This window comes from Peromyscus californicus, unplaced genomic scaffold (genome assembly GCF_007827085.1).
Source record: "Peromyscus californicus insignis strain IS unplaced genomic scaffold, ASM782708v3 Scaffold_3__1_contigs__length_106647218, whole genome shotgun sequence".
Lineage (NCBI taxonomy): Eukaryota > Metazoa > Chordata > Mammalia > Rodentia > Cricetidae > Peromyscus > Peromyscus californicus.
In genome coordinates, this window is record NW_026294551.1 from 21,617,427 (window position 1) to 21,640,803 (window position 23,377).

General features: G+C 48.5%; 1 protein-coding gene across 10 annotated transcripts in view; it reads left to right on the top strand.

The window, feature by feature from the left end:
* The window catches only part of Ezh1 (enhancer of zeste 1 polycomb repressive complex 2 subunit), a 38,356-nt gene extending 15,305 nt beyond the window's left edge, over positions 1-23,051 (top strand). For all 10 annotated transcript variants that reach the window (XM_052758319.1, XM_052758317.1, XM_052758326.1 and 7 more), the window contains 15 exons: positions 2,043-2,219; positions 3,493-3,595; positions 3,993-4,156; positions 4,524-4,615; positions 10,201-10,381; positions 10,950-11,146; positions 12,922-13,013; positions 13,897-13,937; positions 14,520-14,645; positions 18,105-18,283; positions 18,821-18,916; positions 19,259-19,340; positions 20,040-20,120; positions 20,698-20,782; positions 21,000-23,051. In XM_052758319.1, the coding sequence (XP_052614279.1) occupies positions 2,043-2,219; positions 3,493-3,595; positions 3,993-4,156; positions 4,524-4,615; positions 10,201-10,381; positions 10,950-11,146; positions 12,922-13,013; positions 13,897-13,937; positions 14,520-14,645; positions 18,105-18,283; positions 18,821-18,916; positions 19,259-19,340; positions 20,040-20,120; positions 20,698-20,782; positions 21,000-21,060 (1,757 nt within the window). In that variant the 3' untranslated portion in view covers positions 21,061-23,051. The remainder of the gene's footprint in view (positions 1-2,042; positions 2,220-3,492; positions 3,596-3,992; positions 4,157-4,523; positions 4,616-10,200; positions 10,382-10,949; positions 11,147-12,921; positions 13,014-13,896; positions 13,938-14,519; positions 14,646-18,104; positions 18,284-18,820; positions 18,917-19,258; positions 19,341-20,039; positions 20,121-20,697; positions 20,783-20,999) is intronic.
* Positions 23,052-23,377: the final 326 nt, after the last annotated feature.

Here is a 23,377-nt window from a genome sequence, read left to right on the forward strand (position 1 = left end):
AGGACTGTAGTGAGCTGGGCTCACAAGGAGGAGACTTTACTAGTATCCTGCTAACTTTGCTATGTCAGCATCCCTGTGGGTGAACGCTAAAGAATATTCCAGTGTGAGGATGTGATTTGGGATTGGAATTTTATATTTAAAATCCCAGTTAAATTGCAGAAGGAGCTGGGTCACAAAGAGAATTACCTAGTAATCAGTGGCTCGGAGAGTGTTTCTTGAACAAGCGAATTTAATCGTTGATGTTTTCCATAAGTTCATCAGAGGCCATTTGGTTTTTTATTTCCCGTTCTCTGCGTTCAGCTTGAGCATATCCTCTCTGTCATACTACTTTAAGCCAGGTGTCCTCTGGATTCTCAGAAATTGACTTAAATATCTTTATTTTATAAAAGAAAAGCATTTGAACTTAGTTGTAATTTTTTTTAATTTTTTGAGATTTATTTTTGTTCTGTGTGTAAGATTTTGCCTGTGTCTGTGTACCATGTGCGTGCAGTGCCCAAAGAGGCCAGAAGGGGGCAGTGGGTCCCCTTGGAACCCAAGTTAGCCCTGTGAGTGCTGGGTCCTGAGTCCTCTGGGTTGGTCCTCTTAACTTCTGTTGTAATTCTTTTTAAATTTTGTTTTAAAACATTTATTTTGGGATGCAGTCCACACATGCCACAGCATGGGTGTGGTGGTCAGAGAGTGGGTTCTCTCCTTCCACCTTGTGGGTGCGAGGAATTGAACTCAGGTCATCAGACTTGGCAGCCTTTACCCGGTGAACCATCTTGCCAGCTCTTAGTTCTAATTCCAGAAAAGTCATCAGTGAATAAAAAGTAGGAAGAGGAGCTGGGCATGGTGGCACACCTTTGTAATCCCAGCTACTCAGGAGGCTGGGGCAGGAGGATTGCAAATTCGAAGCCTGCTTAAGGCTACAGAGGAAGTTCGATGCCAGGTTGGGCAATCTAGTGAGACCTTGTCTCAAAAAAGAAAAAGAAAAAAAGAAGGAAAGAAAGAAAGAAAGAAAGAAAGAAGGAAAGAAAGACTGGGGATGTAGCTCAGTGGTAGAGTGAATGCCTACCCTGTCCACAATCCTGAGTTCAGTCCTCACTTCTAAAGAAAGAAGTGTGGAGAGAAGAGACTCCCCATGAATTTGTCAACCAATAGCCCTACCTACTCTTGACAGTTGTGGGTGCTCTTTGCTAACATTCAAATATATTATACATCCACAGCACCCTCTAGTGTTCAAAGATATTCTTTCATGTTGCAGTATAAGCATGAAGTACGATTTTAGGAAAAAAATGCTGTCTTGATGAAGAGAAGTTACTGTTGAAAGATTAGCACAAAGCCAAGTGAATTTTCACTTTGCTGTTATCTCTCTGCCTTGCTTGGGATTGTTGGCACACCTTTGTTGTTGTTGTTTGGTGTTTGGAGACAGGGTTTCTCTGCTTAACAGCCCTGGCTCTCCCGAACTCACTCTGAGATCCGCCTGCCTTTGCCTCCTGAACATTGGGATTAAAAGTGTGTGCCCAGCTGGCTGTTGAGGTTGTTGAACCATAAATACACTGTTAGCAGTGCCACAGACATGGAATATTTCAATAAGAGTAAAACCTCTAACTTGGTTTTCCACTTAGCCAGCTAACTGTTGCAGTTGTTTGAGCTAATCAAATGATATCCCTAGACCTCAGGAGAGAGTGTAAGAAAGCCTACCTAAATCCTGGGGATGTGGCTGGTATGATGTTTATAGATGTTATGGACGTTAGGAGTGTTTGCACTCCATAAAACCAGATATGGTAATACACACCTGGAATCCCAGCACTCAAGGTGAGCTTGGGATACAGGAGACCTGTTATAGGCCTACCTGTCCTAGAACTCACTATATAGAACAGGCTAGCCTCAAACTTGTAGAGATCCACCTGCCTCTGCCTCCCAAGTGCTGAGATTAAAGGTGTGCGCCACCACACCTGACAAGACCCTGTCTTAAAGGGGGAAAAAAAAACAAACAAACTACCTAGGAAGGTGACTGGAGTGTGGGGCGACCAGCACTCACCTTTCTCCTTGTGTTTCAGAGATGATCCCTGGGTCTGTTCTGATCAGCGATGCCGTGTTCCTGGAGCTGGTCGATGCCCTCAATCAGCACTCAGATGAGGAAGAGGAAGGGCACAATGATGCCTCAGATGGGAAGCAAGACGGCAGCAAAGAGGATCTGCCAGTGACGAGAAAGCGGAAGCGCCACGCCATGGAAGGTGCAGAGCCCGCAGGCTGCTTGAATTGACGAGGACAGGGAAGAAGGAAAACCTTAAAGCCTATTGCTCTTTAAGAACCGTTTATGCTTCTCATTGGTCCGCTTGAAAGAGAAATAGAGTCATTAACTGATAGCTTCAGCTGACTGAACTAGCTGAAGCAGGAAAACCTCTAGAATGATCGGTGCTGTTAGTTTCTAACTCTAATGTGTTTGGAAAATCTGGGAAGGGGTAAAGGAGAAAATAAAATTACACTACAATCTTGCTGCGTAGGAATAATCAGATTTTCAATTCCTTGTAGATTTTAAATCAGCATACGCATGCAAAATTGAGATTGTGTGGGTGTGTGATATCTTCTAATACAAAACTAAGATAAACTTTTATCTTCTTAATTTAATTTTATGAATATTTTCCATGTCACTAGTATTTAATTTGATATTACTGGGTCGCAGAGATAGCTCAGTGGTTAAAGTTCTTGTTTTGCAAGCGTGAGGACCGGAGTCCAGATCCCCAGAATGCAGGACGGGTGTGGTAGCGTGTCTGTAATTCCAGCCTTTAAAGGTGCAGACGGGATCCCCAGGACAAACTGGCTGGGGGGACTAGTCATGTCGTCAGACTTGGCCAGTGAATAAGGAGGAGAGCAATAGAGGAAGGTGGGTGCAGACACCCACCTCAGGACCTCCCCTGCAGGTGCAGCACACCCACACGTGTGTGCCCACATCCGCAAACATGCACCCGTACACATGCACACACACACATAAAAATGGAAAAAAGAGCCGGGTGGTGGTGGTGGCGCACGCCTTTAATCCCAGCACTCAGGAGGCAGAGTCAGGCGATCTCTGTGAGTTCGAGGCCAGCTTGGTCTACAGAGCGAGATCCAGGACAGGCACCAAAACTACACAGAGAAGCCCTGTCTCGAAAAACAAAAAACAAAACAAAACAAAAAAAAGGAACAAAGAAATTATTGAATTACTAAGTTATACTATGTGATTTAATTCTATGTCGGGGGTAGTGTCTCTTCCTATGAGAGTTCCAGTGTGTCAGTCTTGTTCTTCAGCACCGATGCTATGGTAGGACTCCTCTATCTTCAGCTCTTCACGAAGCTCCTCTTCCCTTCTTGATTCTAACAGGGACTATAGGCTTTGTTATCCATACAGTTATCCGTGCAGTTGATGTTTGGATGAGCACAGAAGCTCATCGTTGTGCTGTGGCAAAGAGAAAAATCCCAGTAGCTCCGTCTGCACTCAGACATTTACTGTCGTCGTTTCCAATTCAGGCAACAAAAAGAGTTCCAAGAAGCAGTTCCCCAATGACATGATCTTCAGTGCTATTGCTTCGATGTTCCCTGAGAATGGCGTGCCTGATGACATGAAGGAGAGGTAGGGAGCGCTGTCCCCTGAGGCTGTGCCGGGGGTTTGTGGACACATTCTTACCAAGCTCTTTGTTGTTGTTGTTGTTGTTGTTGTTAATAAAGAGCCCTGTGGACAGTGAGTCGTGATTTGCCTGCACTTCTGGCTTTCTTGCTTACTCACCTCTCGGTGCCCTTTGCCGTGTTAGGGATCATTCTGTGACTGCTTTCGTGGACGTGTGGGCAGAAAACTTACCCTGTCCTTCTGGCCAAGCCTCCTCCTTACTTTGACTCTTGTGCTCAGCCCTGAAGAATTACGGGGGGTACCCACTTGGTTGTTTACCATCTCCTGCCCCACCAAGCCTATAGACGCCGCCCTTCCTCCTCCCTTGGCGGTCTCCTGGAGAGGAGTGCTCTCTTTCTTCCAGGTATCGGGAGCTGACGGAGATGTCCGACCCCAATGCCCTTCCCCCACAGTGCACACCCAACATCGACGGCCCCAACGCCAAGTCCGTGCAGCGGGAGCAGTCTCTGCACTCTTTCCACACCCTTTTCTGCCGGCGCTGCTTCAAATACGACTGCTTCCTCCACCGTGAGTGCGGCTACCCTGTGTGAGCTCCTCCCCTCCTCCCGCCCCACCCGACTCCTTCCCTGGGTTCTGCTTCATTGTGTGGAGTTCTCAGCTCTGGCTGGGGTGAGGGCTTTGCAAAGGGCCAGCTCTGTCTTTATTTGTTCCGTGACGGTGTGATGTGATAGGTACAACCTAATTAAGCACCATGATTGTCCCTCGGTGCCTTCTGGCTTTGGAAGGATTGTGTTGCTATCAGAACTAAATTTTGTGTACCTTGCCGGTCACCTTTCATATGAAGTCCACACCTGCCGAAGCTCCTAACTCGTTTCCTGCTCCCTCTTGTCAAATGGCAAGAGCCCAGGAAGCACGACAGCCTTTTGTTTTCCAGCTTTCCACGCCACTCCTAATGTATATAAGCGCAAGAACAAAGAAATCAAGATTGAACCAGAACCCTGTGGCACAGACTGCTTCCTTTTGCTGGTAGGTTCTTAAGCTGTTCTGGCATTGTTAACTCTGTTTAAAGTTGAGCAGGAAATGGTCCTTGAACTTTCTGTGTCTGGGAACACAAGTGAGTCAGTCCAGGGCACTGCAGGAATCTGTTTTTTTTTAATTTGTTTTTTCGAGATAGAGTTCCTCTGTGTAACAGTCCTAACAGACCTAGCTGCCTTGGAACTCGCTCTGTAGACCAGGCTGGCCTTGAACTCACGGAAATCTGCCTAACTCTGCCTCCCAAGTGCCTCCCAAGTGTGCCACCACCGCCCAGCTCACTGCAGGAGTCTTAATGAGCTCCCCAGACATGGTAGGCCATGGTAGTCTTCCCGTAAGGGTAATTGAGAAAGGTTAGGTGAGCATTAATAAAGGACTTTCTGCTCTAAATATCACCTACTTAAAGTCTGAGACTATTGTTACATTTGGAACAAAGAGGGCTATACATGTGTGTCAGGGCTAGGGTACTTGACCTGACCCCCAGCACCACCAAAGGAAAAAAAAATGGAGTAAAGTGTGTGTGCGCGTGTGTGTGTGTGTGTGTGTGTGTGCGTGTCCTATATATAAATACTGTCTTTTGATGTCTCTTTGTAAACACATCCAGCCACAGGAAGAAGGGCACATGAAGGTACTGATTCTTGTGTCCAGTCTTAGGACCCTCACTGATGGACAGGTCTTTTGTGACTGCATAAATCATCCTGTTAGTCTAAGGGGCCCAGATCAGTTACAGCATGGACCCACATCTGCTATTTGTCACCCAAAAGCCAGTGCTTAGAACACAAGATAAAGCTGGTAGGAAGCAGATCCCTTTTACTCAGCTGCTGATTGGCGTCCTGAGGCCCTGGGGGAGGTAACTTAAGACCGCATCTCCAGGTGGTGGTGGTGCATTTCTTTAATCCCAGTACTCAGGAGGCAGGGGCAGGCAGATCTCTGATTTCTAGGACAGCCAGGGCTACACAGAGAAACACTGTCTCAGGAAAAACCTTACTTGAAAAAAAAATCTCAGGGACACAAAGGGCTTACGGGGAGGGAAAGAAGGAATGGGCAGGAAGGCCGTTTGCTGACTAGGAGCTTTGTCATTCAGGGAGTATCCTCCTTTTTTCTCGGACAGGCACATCTCAGTGGTCCTCACCCTGTGATTATCCATATAGTTAGTTACATAGGGTTACATGACTTCTAACCTTTGGAGTAATCCACAGTTTCCGTGAGGAGATGCACAGTGCTAAACAGTAATGGCGCTCTCTGTCGCAGATATTCTGGATTCTGTAAGTGCAAAGAAAGATTATTTAGCATGTAACGTTCTTTTTTTTTCTTTCTTTTTTTTTTTTTTTCTGAGACAGGGTTTCTCTGTGTAGCTTTGGTGCCTGTCCTGGATCTCTCTCTGTAGACCAGGCTGGCCTCGAACTCACAGAGATCCACCTGGCTTTACCTCCCGAGTGCTGGGATTAAAGGCGTGCGCCACCACCACCCGGCAGCATGTAACATTCTTATCTTTAGGATTTAGAATGTTGTGCAGAGGAGGGTGAGGTAACTGCAGATCCAAAGGAAAAGGGAAGTAAAAGTAACTCCCAAGGACACTGCTGAAAGGGACTACCATTCACTTCATTACTGCCAGCCCTTCATTCATTCCGGCTGCTGAGTGCTAAAAGGCTGCAAAGATGGAGGACTGGGGAGCAGCAGGGGAGGTGTGCAATACTTTGCTGGAGGACTGGGGAGCAGAAGGGGGGTGTGCAGTACTTTGCTGGAGGACTGGGGAGCAGAAGGGGGGTGTGCAATACTTTGCTGGAGGACTGGGGAGGAGAAGGGGAGGTGTGCAATACTTTGCTGGAGGACTGGGGAGGAGAAGGGGAGGTGTGCAATACTTTGCTGGAGGGGTAGCCAAGACGTCATTGGTGTGTGTATAATCTAATGCTTTCATTGTTCTTATTAGGAGTGCTAGTTCTGATTTTAAAATTATTTCAAAGAGGAGTCTGATTCCAGATAGCATCTCAGAAATAGACATAAAAGCCACATTTTTTTTTTCTTTTTAGAACCAAGTCCAACAGCCAGCATTCCGAGAAGATAGAGATGGGGTTACTGCCTAAGGGCCCCACATCCAAACCCTCAGAAGCACAAAGGGTGGAAATGAGGAACCAGGAGGCAGGGATGGAGGGGGAGGGCTGTGTGTGCCGATGAGATCTTGGTCATCTGGGCTGTGTGTTCTTTTCTCACTGACTGGCATGTCTCAGTGGGTCTTGGGCTTCTGAGGCTAGTTTCTGTAGTTCTGTACGCAGACGCGTTTCAGTCGTTTGAGTGTGGGGTGAGGTGTGCCGTAGCACATGTGTGGAGGTCAGAGGAAAACTTTGAGGAGTTGGTTCTCTCCTACTATGGAAGTCCTAGGGGTGGAACTCAGGTCAGCAGGCATGTGCAGCAAGCACGTCGACCCGCTGAGCTGTCTGCCCAGACATACTGCTTTTAACCCTCAGCAGTCTACATGATTCGTGTGAAGTGATGTACAAAGCTGAACAGTAATGGGAACTTTTATACATACTGGTGTAATCTGAAGATCACCAGATAGTCTTAGGTTCTGTAAATCTACAGTGAGATTATCAATTGCTTGAGGTAACCGTGGAGAGGGGTGGGGTAGAGTACTTGTCAGAGCAGCTCCCAGAGGAGGGTCACTGTTCAGCTCTCCACATAATAGGCTGTGCTCAGGCAAAGCATGTAGTTAGTGCCTTGATAGAGTTTCTGTCATCGATAAAACGACAATGGAAAGTCAAGTGCCTTCGGGACCATCTTTTTTTTTTTTTTTTTTTTTTTTTTTTCCCGCCCCATCCCTCCCCACCCCGCCCCGCCATCGGGACCATCTTTAACAGGGTAACAAAAGGGACATGGCAGAAAACGTTTCTTGTTGCTCATCTGAAGTGGGCTGTATGGTTATAGCAAAAAATAGAGGATAAATCAGCTTCCTCCAACTCCTGCATTAAGTCTTTCCTGTGTGTGAAGCCCCATTCTGCGCCCTACCGTGCATTACCTGTTAACCCTCATGGCAGCTCCCTGAGGTAGAAGAAGTTAGGGGTTATAAAAGTAGATACTTTGCATAGAGTGTATTAATAAGTCAGTGTTTATAGCATTTTTGAGATTCAGGCCCTGATGCAAATCCATAGCCCAGGCTTTTTTAATTATTCCAGGCATTTCCCCCAATGTAATGTCAACATTTTAGCACTCACATAACTCGAAAGGACATCCTCCTCCTCAGAGTCATACTCGGAAACCCCGTGCGTGCCTGTTCAATTTCAGATAGCCAGATGTGCAAATTCAGATGTGCTGGGCTCTCTTCCCCCAGCCTTTGCTTTTCCTTACAGACAGTGCCTTTAATTATAACAAGTTGTCTATCCCCGCCAAAGCAAGGCTTCAGAAGGTTAACTGAGAACTCAGTTGTTCTGTCTATTAAAAGCTTCAGTAGGGCTGGAGAGATGGCTCAGAGGTTAAGAACCCTGGCTGTTCTTCCAGAGGTCTTGAGTTCAATTCCCACCAACCATATGGTGGCTCACAACCATCTGTAATGAGATCTGGTGCCCTCTTCTGGCCTGCAGAAACACATGCAAACAGAACATTGTATACATAATAAATAAATAAATCTTTAAAAAAAAAAAAAAAAAAGCTTCAGTAGAAGGCACAGGAGGACCTGAGCAGTCTGGAGACAAACCAGTGTTTGTCACTTTTTCTTTACTTTTTTTTTTTTTTTTTTACAGTGCTGAGACTTGAACTTAGATCCTTGTGCGTGCCAGGCCAGTGCTCTGAGCCCGAGCTGTTCCCGGCTCACTCTCACTTTGTATTAAGAACTTTTTGTTTTCAGACTAGTCTCAAATATGGCCCAGACTGGCCTGAGCTCAAGAGCCTGCTTCAGCCTCCCAAATGCTGGGGTTGCAGGCATGCACCACCACCACACCTCCACCTTTTTGGGGTGTCGGGGGTATGAGGGGAAGCTGGTTTTCTTAGGCAGAATTTCATGTAGCTCAGACTCACTATGTAGCTGAGGCTAGCCTTGAAAGTCCTGACTCTCTGCCTTTGCTTCCATATGCTGGGGTCACCACAATATCAGCTTTGTACCCAGCTCTGAAATAACATTGTTTAATGTACAAAGAAATCAAAAGAGGCCTTCCTGGATTTGAAATATTTTTCTATCTTTACCTAAATATGTGTGGGGAGTTTGGGGATTAAATCCAAGGCAACATGCTTACTTACGTCTCTTGCTGTGAGCCACATCCCTAGCCTCTGTTTAGATTTCCAGCTCATATCATCCCATTAGAAACCATGTTTGAGCCGGGCGGTGGTGGCGCACGCCTTTAATCCCAGCACTCGGGAGGCAGAGGCAGGCGGATCTCTGTGAGTTCGAGGCCAGCCTGGACTACCAAGTGAGTTTCAGGAAAGGCGCAAAGCTACACAGAGAAACCCTGTCTCGAAAAACCAAAAAAAAAAAGAAAAAAAAGAAAAAAGAAAAAAAAGAAACCATGTTTGGCTATTAGATATTTTACTATTTTTGCCTCAAATAACTTCATCATTCACTTCTTTTCATGTTTGTTTTGAGACAAGGTCTCACTATGTTTCCCTTGCTGTCTGGGAACTCATTCTGCAAACTCTACTGACCTCAAACTTGGAGGAATCTGCCTGCCTCTGCCTCCCAAGTGCTGGTGTCCAGTCCTCGTTAACTTCTTTTTAGAAGTTCAGTCTTGTGATATGATCCATATTCTGAGCTCAGTTGTTCTTTTCTGAGAGCGTCACTTGCCTTACTCTTTGATCCCAGGATTCTCAGAAGTTACCTCTGTAGGCTTGGTTTTGTTTATGATAAGCAGTACTTTGGGCTAATTTTTTTATAGGGTTTGGCTGTCACTCGGTGGTAGAGCACTTGTCTACATGTACAAAGCCTTGACTTCGTTTCCCAGCACTGGAAAAAGGAAGAAAAGGACACAGAATATAAGCAACCAATGTTGTGTATTTCACATAGTGGGGAGGTGTGTGCTATCAAAACAGTGTATTTATTCTTCAGAAACAGGTAGAAGTCTGTAGGAACCAATTGTGACCAAGCTGAGTTAGTTCATGCATTCTTCGAAGTCTCACATGTAGACTTAGGGAGAAGCTTCTGAATTAAGCCGTGATTATGTTCTGACCCAGAGATTGCACAGGGGTGACTCAGACAGGCTCTGTGATCATACGTCAGAGCAGAGGCCTGGGGAAAGAAGCCCGATTCCTGTGTCTGCTCTGCAACATGGAGCTGCATTTTCTAAAGCTGGTTTTGTCCCCTCTGACCCTCATTTCATCTGCAGGAGATGTTCTCAAATTCCAGACAGTTAACACAAGATGCATTTCACGTATTAGTCAAAGCTGGCGATGTGTAGATTATGTCTTTTAAGATTAGATGGCACCTCTTTTGTGGAGAGGGTGTTTCCATGTTTTACAGACGTTTAGCCACAGTCATGATATGGTCGCACTTACAGATAAAAGCCAAAGTACCATTAGAGATGAAGCTTTGTGATGGTGGCATCAGCCCGGAGACCCTGTGTCCATCCCTGTTTCCTACTGTAATGTGTTCCCCACAGGAAGGAGCAAAGGAGTATGCCATGCTCCATAACCCTCGTTCCAAGTGCTCTGGGCGCCGCCGGCGAAGGCACCACGTGGGCAGTGCGTCCTGCTCTAACACACCAGGCTCTGCTATGGCTGAGACTAAAGAAGGAGACAGCGACAGGGACACGGGCAATGACTGGGCCTCCAGTTCTTCAGGTAAGCAGAGGACCGGGCTCAGTGCCCAGCTCTTAATATATATAACCTAAAAACTGTTCATTCTTGCCGGGTGGTGGTGGCGCACGCCTTTAATCCCAGCACTCGGGAGGCAGAGGCAGTGAGTTCCAGGACAGCCAAGGCTACACAGAGAAACCCTGTGTTGGAAAACCAAAAGAGAAAAAAAAAACCCAAAAACTATTAATTTCTTTTCTACCAATTTACCTGGAAGCAATGAAAGTGAGACACACACGCACACGCGCACACGCACACACACACACACACACATAACACATGCACGTGCACACACACACACATACACACGCACACACACATACACACACACACACACACACACACACACAGCGCTAGCTAGCTATGTAGGCCAAGCTAGCCTCAAGCTCGTTAGGGTCCTGCCGACTGCCTGGATTTACAGGAGTGTCCTGTGGAATGGAACAGCTAATGTTTCCATTCCTAACTCTTCTCTTTTTCAAATCACAGTGACGTACTTCTGACACAGGGACTACCAACAGCTGCATTCCACATGTTTGTGTTTTTCTCCCTTCCTCAGAGGCTAACTCTCGCTGTCAGACCCCCACGAAGCAGAAAGCCAGTCCAGCCCCACCTCAGCTCTGTGTTGTGGAAACCCCCTCAGAGCCCGTGGAGTGGACTGGAGCTGAAGAATCTCTTTTCCGAGTCTTCCACGGCACCTACTTCAACAACTTCTGCTCAATAGCCAGGCTTCTGGGGACAAAGACATGCAAGCAGGTACTTCCTGAGAGCAGCTGGATGAATGTGGGCCCTGCTCTCCTCATTGCTCATCTCCACTACCGTCTCAGCAGGGTGTGTCCAGACAGAAACTGTCTGGGTTCAGTGTCCTGTAAACCTCTCCTCGATCGTGGAGAGACCTTGATCACAAACCGTCCGCTCTCTTCCTTGCCCTGTATCTAGTGTGTGTGTTTGTGTGCAAGTCAGAAAGAGAGAGAGACTGCGTGTGCATGCGTACTTTTTTGAGACAGGTTTGACTGGCCTAGAGCTCACTCTGTAGACCAGGCTGGCATTGAACTCACAGAGATCCACTTGCTTCTGCCTCCCGAGTGCTGGGATTAAAGGTGTGCACCACACCAAGCCCTTCTTCACATGCTTTATTCCAGGTTTCCTGTCACTAGGTTTTCTAATTGCCACCCCCAATACCTGGGCGCAGACCTCAGCCTTTTTGCTCTTACCATCCCTGGAAATGCAGTTTGACAGCAGCCACTCATGTTCCAGAGGCAAGAACAGACTGCAGACCCATAAGATGGCTCTGCAGGTAAAGGCGCACGATGACCCAAGTTCAGTCCCCAGGACCCACACATTAGGAGAGAACCAGCTAGTCATAGTCCCCCAGCCTTCACACTTACCCTGCAGTACTGCATGCATATGCCATGAATAAATGAAGATGAAATTAAATTCTTCAAGAAAAAAGATGACAGGAAGAAAAATACAGACTGGAAGTGAGAGTCAGGTATCTGAGCCAGTCTGTCCAGCAAGATGGGGCCCAGTGCCAGATCCCCGATCACATGGCTCCCTGACTCCTGCAGGTCTCTAGTCTTTTGCAAGGAGCACATTCTCAAGGATTGCTAGGCCTGGTATTTCAGAAGGGGTTGAGAACCTGCTTCTGCTCCTTCGTGTGACTGGTGGAGAGAACTGCGCACAGAAGGAATTGGACTCCCATTTTGGAACTCATTTTTGTTTCCTTGCAACACGGATTCTTTTTTAAATTTTATTTGTGTGTGTGTGTGTGTGTGTGTGTGTGATGTATAGTGTGTAAGTGTGCATGTGCCATAGCAGTGCTGTGGAGAGCAGAGAACAACCTTTGAGAGTTGGTTCTCTCCTTAAACAATAGTATCTGTGGACCAGTCTCGGGTCATCAGGGTTGCCTGGCAGTTGCTTTTCCTGCTGAGCCATCTTGCCACCTCACAGCAAAGGTTCCTTAACCTAAAAGTCTGTAGAATTATGTTTAGTTTTTTTTTTTAAGGCATCTTTTCCTGGTACTGTTTATAGTTTTTACAGAATATCATAAGGTTCCATAGTCTAAGATGGAATAAATGGGGAAGAGAGGGACAGGAGACTAAGAATAAATGCTGTAAAGAAGCGTGTGGAAGAGGAGCCCGCCTTCCTGAAGTGCTGCCCTGATGGACAGCCAACAGAGGGAGCTGGTGCTTAGCCTAGTGACAGCCTTCCCATCAGGCCTCACTCGGCACCTGTCGTGCCCTTCCTGAAAGAGGCAGAGCTACTTGAGCAGTTCATTATGCTTGCAGAATGGTCGATGAAAGCCAGTGATGATGGACAGCAGTGATGTGTTTAGAAACTCTGCTCCCTGAGTCTAAGTAAACCTCAGAGCCGGTGACCCCTACCCCAGCCACACCTGTTTCTCTCGGACTAAAAAGAAACCAGTTAGCTGTTTGCAGTCCCAGATCCTTCACAAGCCCAGCACCTGCCCAGTCACTTGCCTGGTCACCTGGCCCCAGAGCTGTGACAGGTCCTGTCTTTTTCTCTTGCAGGTCTTCCAGTTTGCAGTCAAGGAGTCGCTCATCCTGAAGCTGCCGACGGATGAGCTCATGAACCCTTCCCAGAAGAAGAAAAGAAAACACAGGCAAGGGCAACAGGAACCCTTACAGCCCGGTCGTGTGTGCTCTGACCTCTTGGTATCACCCTTGCCTCTCTCTTGGCCACGCACTGCACTGGGCAGAGGCAGCCTATCTGATTGGGACACTTAGATGAGAGCCAGTGTCCTCAGACCCCCTGAGAATCTGCGACTAGGGCAGCTCTTCCCTCTTGAGCTGGCTGTCTGGTTTTTCTTTCGCATTTCTAGCCAGTAGGACTTGGCTGGCCTGTAGCTCTGTGCTAAGATTACTTCCCCTTCTTGGATGAGGACCATCTTCTCCATATCTGTGTATTTATATGTGTTGTTTTTCAGAGTTATATAACGTTGTTTATTGTTTGGAAGTTGAAGAAAGTCAACTTTCTTGGCATGGTTAATCCCAGTGCTCGAGAGGCAGAGGCAGATGGGCCTCTGTGAGTTCAAAGCCAGCCTGGTCTACATAGTGTCAGGCCAGCCAGGGCTACAGGGTGAGACCCTGTCTGAAAAATAAAATCACTCTGATAGCGGGCTTCCCTGATGTGTGTTACCAACCGAAGGAAGGCAGTAGCTCTGGCTCCAGCTACAGAGGAAGTCCTGCCGCTCTTCCCGTTTTTCTCATGGAAGGCCTTTCCCACCTGCTGGCGTAGAGCTCTGCCTGGCAAATGGGAGAAGGCAGGAAGAGGAAGAAGCAGTAGTGATAAGAGACAACTTTGTGAGTTTTGCTTCCTTAGACAGGCTCTAGACTCTGCATCCCAAGGTAGATGCCTCCTGCTAAGGAACTCTGGAAGGTACCTCGCAGTTGTCAAACTATCCCTCGGAGCAGGGCACACTGTCGTTTGTCTGCATCTACAGAGGACCGTGACACAGACCTGTCCCATCTCTCTTTGTCTCATAGGTTGTGGGCCGCACACTGCAGGAAAATTCAGCTGAAGAAAGGTGAGTTCAGTTGAAGAAAGGTGGAGAATAGATAAGAGTAGAATATGTGCTTAGCATGTTCAAGGTCATGGGCTCCATCCTAGGCACCATTCACACACACACACACACACACACACACACACACACACACACACTCACTCACTCACAGTTCAGACTGAGGCCTCACCCTGTGGTTATCACCCTGCCACACCTACAGCTCTCTTGTTGACCCTGGCTGCTTTTGCAGATTGCAGATTTCTTTGCAGCGTCTTAAGGGCTGAGCCAGTGGCTACAGCTGAGATGCCCTCTCAGGAGATAACTCAAGGCCTTGTGGTCTCTGAGTTTTCTAGTGTGCTGTATGCCAGCACCAGACTTCTTTTCATGTTTAGAGTAGCTGCCTTGTTATCTCAGGCCATCTCACACCCTACCCACAAAGCAGATACCTCACGTGTTTGTGCTCAGGGGTCAGCCACTTTATCAGGTGTTAAGTGTGTCCAAGGTCATGGCTGGAACAACCTGCTCTGACTGAAGCCCTGGAACATTTGGAGGGTAGGGCATCAGGGGAGCCTGGTCACAGTGATGTCCTGCTGTGTTCTCTTCTAGATAACTCTTCTACACAGGTGTATAACTACCAACCCTGTGACCACCCGGACCGTCCCTGTGACAGCACCTGCCCCTGCATCATGACCCAGAATTTCTGTGAGAAGTTCTGCCAGTGCAGCCCAGACTGTAAGAGCACCCTGCTTTCACCATCATCTACTCGAGTGGTTGGCCTTGGAGTGTCCAGGCTCCCTCCTGCCCATAGCTGCCTGTAGAGCCTTCATACCCCTTTGCTATGCTTCAGGCATCCTACGGGGAAGGAAGGTGTGAACTATCTGGAAAAGTGGGGGTTGGTTCGTTCTATTTTTAATTTTAAAACGTTACTTTATTACTTTACGTATATGAGTGTTTTGCCTGCATGTATGTCTGCACTGTGGGCATGCCTGTTGTCCTGTCCAAGGAGGTGAGAAAAGGGAGTCATATCTCCTGGAACTGGAGTCACAGACAGTTGTGAGCCGTTATGTGGGTGCTGGGAATCAATCCCAGGTCCCCTGGGAGAACAGCCAGTTCCCTTGCTGCTGAGCCATCTCTGTACCCCTACTCTACCTTATAAAAGCACCCCAGTTCCTGGTCTCACTGAGTCTCTCCTCCTCCTTCCCCCACCCGCTTTCTGTATTTTCAAGCAGTTTTCCTTTCTCCACCGCTTAGGTAGCTGAGATTACAGGTATGTGCCGCCTTTCCCAGCTGTGAAAGTCAAGTGGGGATTCTAGAAGCAGGAACTGGACACAGTGTTTCTCCCATCTTCTCCTTCCAGGGAGAAGTGAGAAACAGGAGCTTTTCCTAAGGTGCACTCACAGTCTCCTCTTTAGGATGCTGTTTTTAAAAAGTATTAGGGCTGGAGAGGTGGCTCAGTGGTTAAAAGCACTTTTTGCTCTCCCAGAGAACTGAGTTTGGTTCCCAACATCCATATAAGGCATCTCACAACCACCTGTAAGTTTGGCTCCAGGTGATCTGACACCCTCTGTTCTCGGGCATCTGCACACACTTGACATACACATAAATAAAAATAAAAGTGGAAAAAAGGTTACATGGGTTGAGTGTGGTAGTGTGTGACTAACTAGGTCTGGAACTCTAGGAGTCTGAGGCAGGAGTATCAGAGTTCAAGGTCAACCTATGCTACTAATGAAACCATTTTTCAACAACCCCCACCACCTCCAGATTTGTTTAGCTAGATACAGAGATACATACCTATAACCCTAGCATTGGGAGAAAGGCAGGTGACTCACTTGAACCCAGACTAAAACCCTGCCTCCCTCACGAGAGAGAAGTGGAGAAGAAGGGAAGGGAGAGAGGGGCAAAGAGAAAAAAGGAAAGGAGAAAGCAGGCCGGTGCAGTGAGTGGTTCAGCAGGTCAGGCAGAGCAAACTTGCCAGGAAGCCTGGGTTAGACCCCTGGAGCCAGGGATGGGAGGAGAGCTGCTTCCTGTTGTCTATCACCTCCACACATGTGAGTGGCAGGATGCGCCTACACCTGTGTGTGCACCCACTAAATAAACAGAATTTAGAGAAAGTTTGAAGAACAGAAAAAGAATATATACAGAGAGTCCTTTTGGGATTTTGAGAGTTTTTTATAACCCAGGCCTGACCTTGAACTCCTGATCCTCCTGCCCCTACATCCCAGCTGCTGGGATTACAGATGTGTGCCACCACACTGGACACATCGAGAATTCTTTGTTTACTAACTGAAGACTGATTGGTTGTGGTTCTAGGGGTTGAATCAATGACTGTGTACTTGCTAGGCAAGCACTCTGTCTACACTCACCCTGGCTAGAGTTCTTTAGAACACATTATTTTAGTATGTATTAATTGAGCAGGGGGTAAAGACCCTTCATTTCAACATTTCCCTATTAGCTGGAGTTTATTTTGTTGTTGTTTTGTATTTTGCTTTCTTTTGAGACAGGGTTTCACTGTGCAGTCCTGGCTAGCCTCAAATTCACAGAGATCTACCTGCCTCTGCCTCCTGAGTGCTGGGATTAAAGGTGTGCACCACCATACTTAGCTGAGGAGTTTGACTATCTCGTAGGAGGAGCTAGGATGGGTAAAAGTGCATACTGTTCCTGTAGAAAACCCTAGTTCTGTTCCCAGCATCCACATCAGGCAGCTTACAAAGAAATACAGCTTTAGCTCCAAGGGATCCGATGCCACCTTCTGGCCTCCAAGGGCTCTTGCACTCAGGTGCACATACTCACCCACAGATACACACATATAATTAAATTTAAAAATAAGTATGTAGGCCGGGCAGAGGTGGTGCATGCCTTTAATCCCAGCACTCGGGAGGCAGAGCCAGGCAGATCTCTGTGAGTTCGAGGCCAGCCTGGTCTACTGAGCAAGATTCAGGAAAGGCGCAAAGCTACACAGAGAAACCCTGTCACGGAAAAACCAAAAAAAAAAAAGTATGTAGGGGGCTGGAGAGATGGTTCAGCAGTTAAAAGCAGAAAACCTGGATTCTGTTCCTAGTACTCTCCCAACTACCTGTAACTATAGCTCAGGGGAATCTAACGCCACCTTATGGCCTCTGTGGATACTGCATGCATGTGTTGCACATAAATAAGCAAGCATACACATATACTCATAAAATATAAATAAATCTTAAAAAGTAAGTATGTCTGTGTGCATGTACACACACACACACACACACACACACACACACACACGTACATACGTATGGATGTTTGTTCCTACATATACATTGGGTAAGAGACAGGAGTTTGGGGGCTTATCCCACCTCACCTTTCCTGCTTCAGGCCCTGCAGTTGACGGCAGCCTCTAGGCTTGCAGAAGGCTGTGCCGGCAGCTGTGCTGTGACTGTCACCTAACAAGGAACAGATAACGATCTTAGCCACAGTAGATAAGTGCTAGGGTCGGGGAGGGCTATGGGTGGAGGATGGAACAGAACGGATGCATTCAGTTCTCAAAATGATACTTGTTTTGATGAGGATTTACTGTGAAAAGCACTGATTTTATTTTCCGTGGGATTCTCTCCACCTCGCTTCCAGATTCTGTCAACAAGGCTGAGAGGTGGCCCTGTTGGGTCACACCTGCTTTTCTGTCGATTGGACTTGAATGTTGGGAAGCAGTTCATAGTGTGTGCGTCTGTGTAAGGGTGCTCATGTGTGTGCCTGTGTGTGTGTGTGCGGCCAGAGGTCAACCTTGGGTGTCATTTCTCAGGAGCCACTTACTTTGTGTTATTAGATTCGATCTTTCACTGGAATCAAGAGCTTGCTTCTTAGGGTAAGGCTATCTGACTAGTAGTGAGCTCCAGGACTCCATCTGTCTCTACCTTCCCAGCTCTGGGGTTACAAGCTCGTAGGTGTTGCCATGCCTAGCTTTTGTATGTGGGTTCTCTGGATCAGATCCAGTTTCTCATATTTACATGGCAAGAACTTTACCAACTGAGCCGTCTCCTGACCCCTGAAGGAGGCACTTCATTGTCTAAGGGGGAGAGGCCAGACGTTCAGGGAAAGGACCCTTCTGTAAGCTCTTCTGCGAAGGGTTTTTGAACATGTCACATTTACTGCTCTGCTGTCCCCGAATCTGACCTGCGTCAGTGTGGGCCTGCTGCTTCCTAACCATCCCATCTTCCCACTCAGGCCAGAACCGTTTTCCTGGTTGTCGCTGTAAGACTCAGTGCAATACCAAGCAGTGTCCTTGCTATCTGGCAGTACGGGAGTGTGACCCTGACTTGTGCCTCACCTGTGGGGCCTCAGAGCACTGGGACAGCAAGGTGGTGTCTTGCAAAAACTGCAGCATCCAGCGCGGCCTCAAGAAGGTGAGGTCTTTTCTTGGGTCAAGATCACAGTGGGAAGTGGAAATGGTCCCAGGTGGCCTTGTTCCTTTGGCTCCTCGGAGAGTTGGTGTGTGAAAGTGCTTGACAAATTTTGTCAGTGGTCAAAGTAATCAAATTTTCAGTCCTACCAAAAGGAGCAGAGGGGTATGCACCATGGCTGCTCACAATCTGTTCTCCTCTGGTGTTGGAGTTTCAGACTCTGTACAAGGGAGGCAAGCGCTTTACCACTGGACCCCAGGGGTGCCCCTTCTACCTCCTACACACAGTGTATGCCCAGACTCAGCCCGGGAGGTCCCCAAGGAAGAGGAAGAAAGTGCCCTGTTTTCTTCACCACTTCCAGTCCTTGCCCAGGTCCCCCAGCCTCCCACCCACAAGAGCAGAATGGTTTGGACCTTCTCCGTCTTCAGGTTCCCCTGACAGTTGGTAGTTCTTTCCACCTGCCCCATCACACGTGTGCACAAGCAGCTCACACCCACTCACACCCTCCCTGTCACTAAGGCTTGCCTCCCTCTCCCCCAGCACCTGCTGCTGGCCCCTTCCGATGTGGCCGGATGGGGCACCTTCATCAAGGAGTCTGTGCAGAAGAATGAGTTCATTTCTGAATACTGTGGTGAGGTGAGTGCTCCAGCTTTAGCCCACATTCTTACTGGGAAGGTACCAACGAGAAGCTCTCTGATTTTCTGTGGCTTAGGCTTCTGTAAGTTAATCTCTAAATAACTCAGCCCAGTTTTCATGTGGCCTCTCAGGGGATCCCACAGAACTGTTTGCAGTCCGGAAACAAACCACTGTTTGTCAAGCATTGGTGTCTGGCTCTCCCCAGCCTTCACCCTGGTCAGCCTGGGTGGAGATGGACTAGTGTAGGCCGAGCTTGCCGTCCTGCGCTGCCTCTCCCAGCTCAGACAGGTGTGCCTTGAGCAGGCAGCCTGACGTCCTCTTGTTCCTTGTCTATTCCTCCAGCTCATCTCTCAGGATGAGGCTGACCGGCGAGGGAAGGTCTATGATAAATATATGTCCAGCTTCCTCTTCAACCTCAACAATGGTATGGCATGGCCTCCCTTTTATACCAAGGTGATCATGTGCGAGTCTTTACACTAAGCAGCCTCTTGGAATCCAGGCCCAAATCTTTTCAACAGATACTTCAAGCAAAGTGCTGTGGTTGAACTTGGAAGCCCCATGGGCTCTGGTTCATTTCTGAGTTGTGTTTGGAATGGGAGCACTGGGCACTTCCACTTGAGAAGTTGCCCTACCCGGTAGGTGGGAGGAGATCCAAAATGCAGAGGGAGGACCAAAGGGATGCGCCCCGCATGAGGAGGCAGGCCGTCCGCTTCTGTTACAGTCTGGACTTCACATTCCCAGTGGACGAAAGTGTTTCCATTTCCACTGAACTGGTTTTAGCTAGAGCTAAAGAAGTGTGGAATTGAAGCAGCGGGGGCACATGGTTCACCTCTGTAATCCCAGCACTTGAGGCTGGGACAAGAGAAATACCACAAATTTGAGGCCAGCCTGAGCTGCAAGTGGAGATCCTGTCTCCAACGAACAACCAAAAGGGTACAGTGGCACACACCTGTAACAGTAGCAGGCTGAAGCATGAGGATTATGCCATCTGTTCTAGGCCATTCTGGGCCATAGAGCTAGACCTTGTCCGTCTGTCTGCCCCCCGCGCCCCCCCCCCCCCAAAAAAAAAAAGGTGTAGCGTTTCCTGGGACACTCATGGTTTTCTTTGATTTATGTCATGTAGATTTTGTAGTGGATGCTACCCGGAAAGGAAACAAAATTCGCTTTGCAAACCATTCAGTGAACCCCAACTGTTATGCCAAAGGTGAGTGAGTCTTCAGTAGCCCAGGAAGTGGGGTGGGCTAAATACCTCATGCACCATGATTTTTATCCATCATTCAGCTTTTTTTAACTTTTGTTTTTTTGTTGTTGTTGTTGTTTTGTTTTGTTTTGTTTGAGACAGGGTGTCTCTGTGTAGCCCTGGCTGTCCTAGAACTAGCTCTGTAGACCAGGCTGGTCTCAAACTCAGAGATCTGCCTACCTCTCCCTTCCGAGTGCTAGGACTAAAGGCGTGCGCCACTGCCGCCCAGCTCATCTTCAGGTTTTTCAGGGATACTCATGATTAATATCTGACTTCACTCTAGGTCTCTCACTTTCCTGCTTGGCTTTTTTCACTGACTACATTAAAAATGCTTTCCCGCAATCGTGATTTAAAGGTCACTCTTTCCCCAACATCACTGGTTACAGTAGCAGATTCAGAAGCGGAGGGACAAATGCCGTCACAATTACTTCCACTTGATTCTACTGGGGATTTGGAGACGGTCAGCCCAGAGTCCTCCCAAGCGCAGGCCTGCAGTTAGAGTGACTGGGAAGACAGCCTGTCTTGTCCTTCCTCTTTGCAGTGGTCATGGTGAATGGAGATCACCGCATTGGGATCTTTGCCAAGAGAGCAATTCAGGCTGGCGAAGAGCTCTTCTTTGATTATCGGTGAGGTGGTTGGGAATGAGGCAGGAGTGACTGGTAGAATTGCTTTGGGCCTTACAGCAACTACCGTGGGTGGAGGAGAGGGTCTAGTTGCCATTGTTTGCCTCAGAGCTAGGAACATTCCAAATGGCTGCTAGGAATTGGGAGGAAGTGAGACAGGAGGGGACCCCATCTTCTCAACCACAGAGTAACCTAGTTCCTCCTCCTTGCTCTGGGATAGGTACAGCCAAGCTGATGCCCTCAAGTATGTGGGCATCGAGAGGGAGACGGACGTCTTCTAGCCCTCTGGGCCCTGGGACAGTGCTGCGGTGGCAGCCCTGTCTTGGCTTCAGGCACACACCACTGCTGCTCCAGCTCCTGCAATGTCTTCCATGCTGAGAACCCCACCCACTCCTGTGTGACTAGGCCTCCACTGTATCCCAAGGAGACACACTGCCTCAGTGAGAAGGGAAACATGCACTGGAGACCTGGTCTCCCAGGAGAGTTCAGACGTGAGAAGCTGCACCTCCAGATCAGAGGGGGTGGCCATGGGCTGGGGTGGATATCGTTGCTTGATTTCTCCTCAGCTCCCTCACTGTGGGCCTCAGGAATCAACCCGCACTGCCCTTTCGGCTTTCCCTGTCAAGTCCTGTACCACTGCTGTCAGGCATTGCTAAGTGAAACCAGGTCCCTGGAGCCCACAGGTGCTCAGGGTTAGAGGTGAACCTGACAGGCATTACAGACAACCCAGAGGGAATTGTGTCTCTGTGACATCAAAGCAGAGATTGAAGGTTGCAGGAGGGGAAGCTAAGTGGCACCCTCCTGTGGACAGAGGGAGAGCCAGCCAGAGCCTGGGCCCAGGAGGCTTGGAAAGGCCTGTCCTATAGACTATGGGGATAACAGGGCGTTTTCAGACTTGGAGCAGCAGGCACCAGTGACCCATCTCCTTTCAAAGTCCTGGCTCAGTGGCCGCAGGTCTAGGCTGCTGAGCATGGGCTGTGCCTGGTTGGGAGTGAGTACTTGGGATCACTAAGCTGCGGTTGTCCTCAGGCCTTCCATTCCTCAGAGCTAGGTCCACGGAGCAGCTTTGCTTCTTTATTCAGGGTAGCTGGGTCTAGCCTAGACTAGAGAGGGGGAGGTTGCTGTGTGGTTACCCCATTTGGTCTGTCCTACCTGCTGTTGATAGTGTTCCAGGTGAGGGTACCATTGCACATTTAGCAGGGTGTCACAGTGCAGGGCAGACTGGCAGACAGACTACCATTCTCTCTGGGATTCATGCAGAACAAAGCACTTTAACTTTCTTTTAGAAGGTCTATAGATTGGAATGGAGTTTGAGCCAAGGTCTCTGGGGTTCCTGCCCAAGTCCCACTTCTGATGGAGGAAGAGAGTGGAAGATTTCTCCAGTTCTGTCTCATCTCCTGAGAGGCAGGAGGAGCTGGCTTGATACAAGAACAAAAGCTGTAGTCAGCACAGCTGCCTTGGGTCTGGTGTGCTGAGAACAGGGGCACTGATGTGGGTAGAAAGGACCCGGGCAGGTACAGACTGACCTAGGGAGTGTTGGAAGGGGAACAGGTGACTCACTCCCTGGAGAACCAGAGCTTCTCCCAGGGTTCTGCTGACCACTCCCTTCTCCCCACCAGTCAGTGCTTGTACCCCAAGGAAGCCAGGCTCCCTTCGGCCGTACTGCCTCTTAGGGATTTGCATGGGACATGCATGCTTGTACACATACACTCCCTCATCATACTGGTAGGCACGTGTACCTCACACTCAGCACACACCCAGCAGCTCCTGACAATAGCTTCTCCCCACCCCTCAACTGGGCTAGCTCCCACCACACTTCTGAAATTGTCATCTGCCGGTGGTTTGTGTCTAGTGTGTGTATCAGGGATACCCTCAAGCCTAACTAACTGTAGGCTCTGAATTGCCCATGAATTCTCTGGGAAGACCAGACAGGTGGACAGGGCCTGGCCGTGAGGAATGCTTTAGGACATGCTGGCTCCAGACTGCCTTCAGCCTTCCCTCAGCGAGCATCGCTGGCAGCCCCTCTGCAGAGTTCAGGCCGCTAATACTCCTGCTCCTCCAGCTGCCAGTTCTCGGTCCCTGCTGTCCTCTATTTTTAATGACGGGTCCCAACTCTCCTCCCCACTTCTACCCACCTCATGTGAGCGGATGGACACAGAGAGGTGGTGTGGACTGGGGAGATGGTGTACACGTGGCTTTGTTGCCAGTGAATTTCTTGCACTTTAGAGTCCTGTGGCTTGTGACCTCTTATCTAATAAAGTGTTAGAATCCATTTTGGCAAATTGTGTCCTGTGTGCTTGGGCTGGAAGGATCAGAGGTGGCAGCAGGCATGGAAGGAGAATGGGCAGAAACTTCAGCTCTCTGCTCCCCACTGTCCTCTGAGGTCTGGGAGCTGAGAGAGCAGCCAGGGTGAAGGCACTGGTGGGTGTGTAAGTTTGGTTTGGGTTTTTGGTTTTTAGGGACAGGGTCTCTGTATAGTCCTCGCTGTCCTGGAACTCACTCTGTAGACCAGGCTGGCCTCGAACTCAGATCCTCCTGCCTCTGCCTCCTGAGTGCTAGGATTAGAGGTGGGCACCACCACCACCCAGCTTAATATAT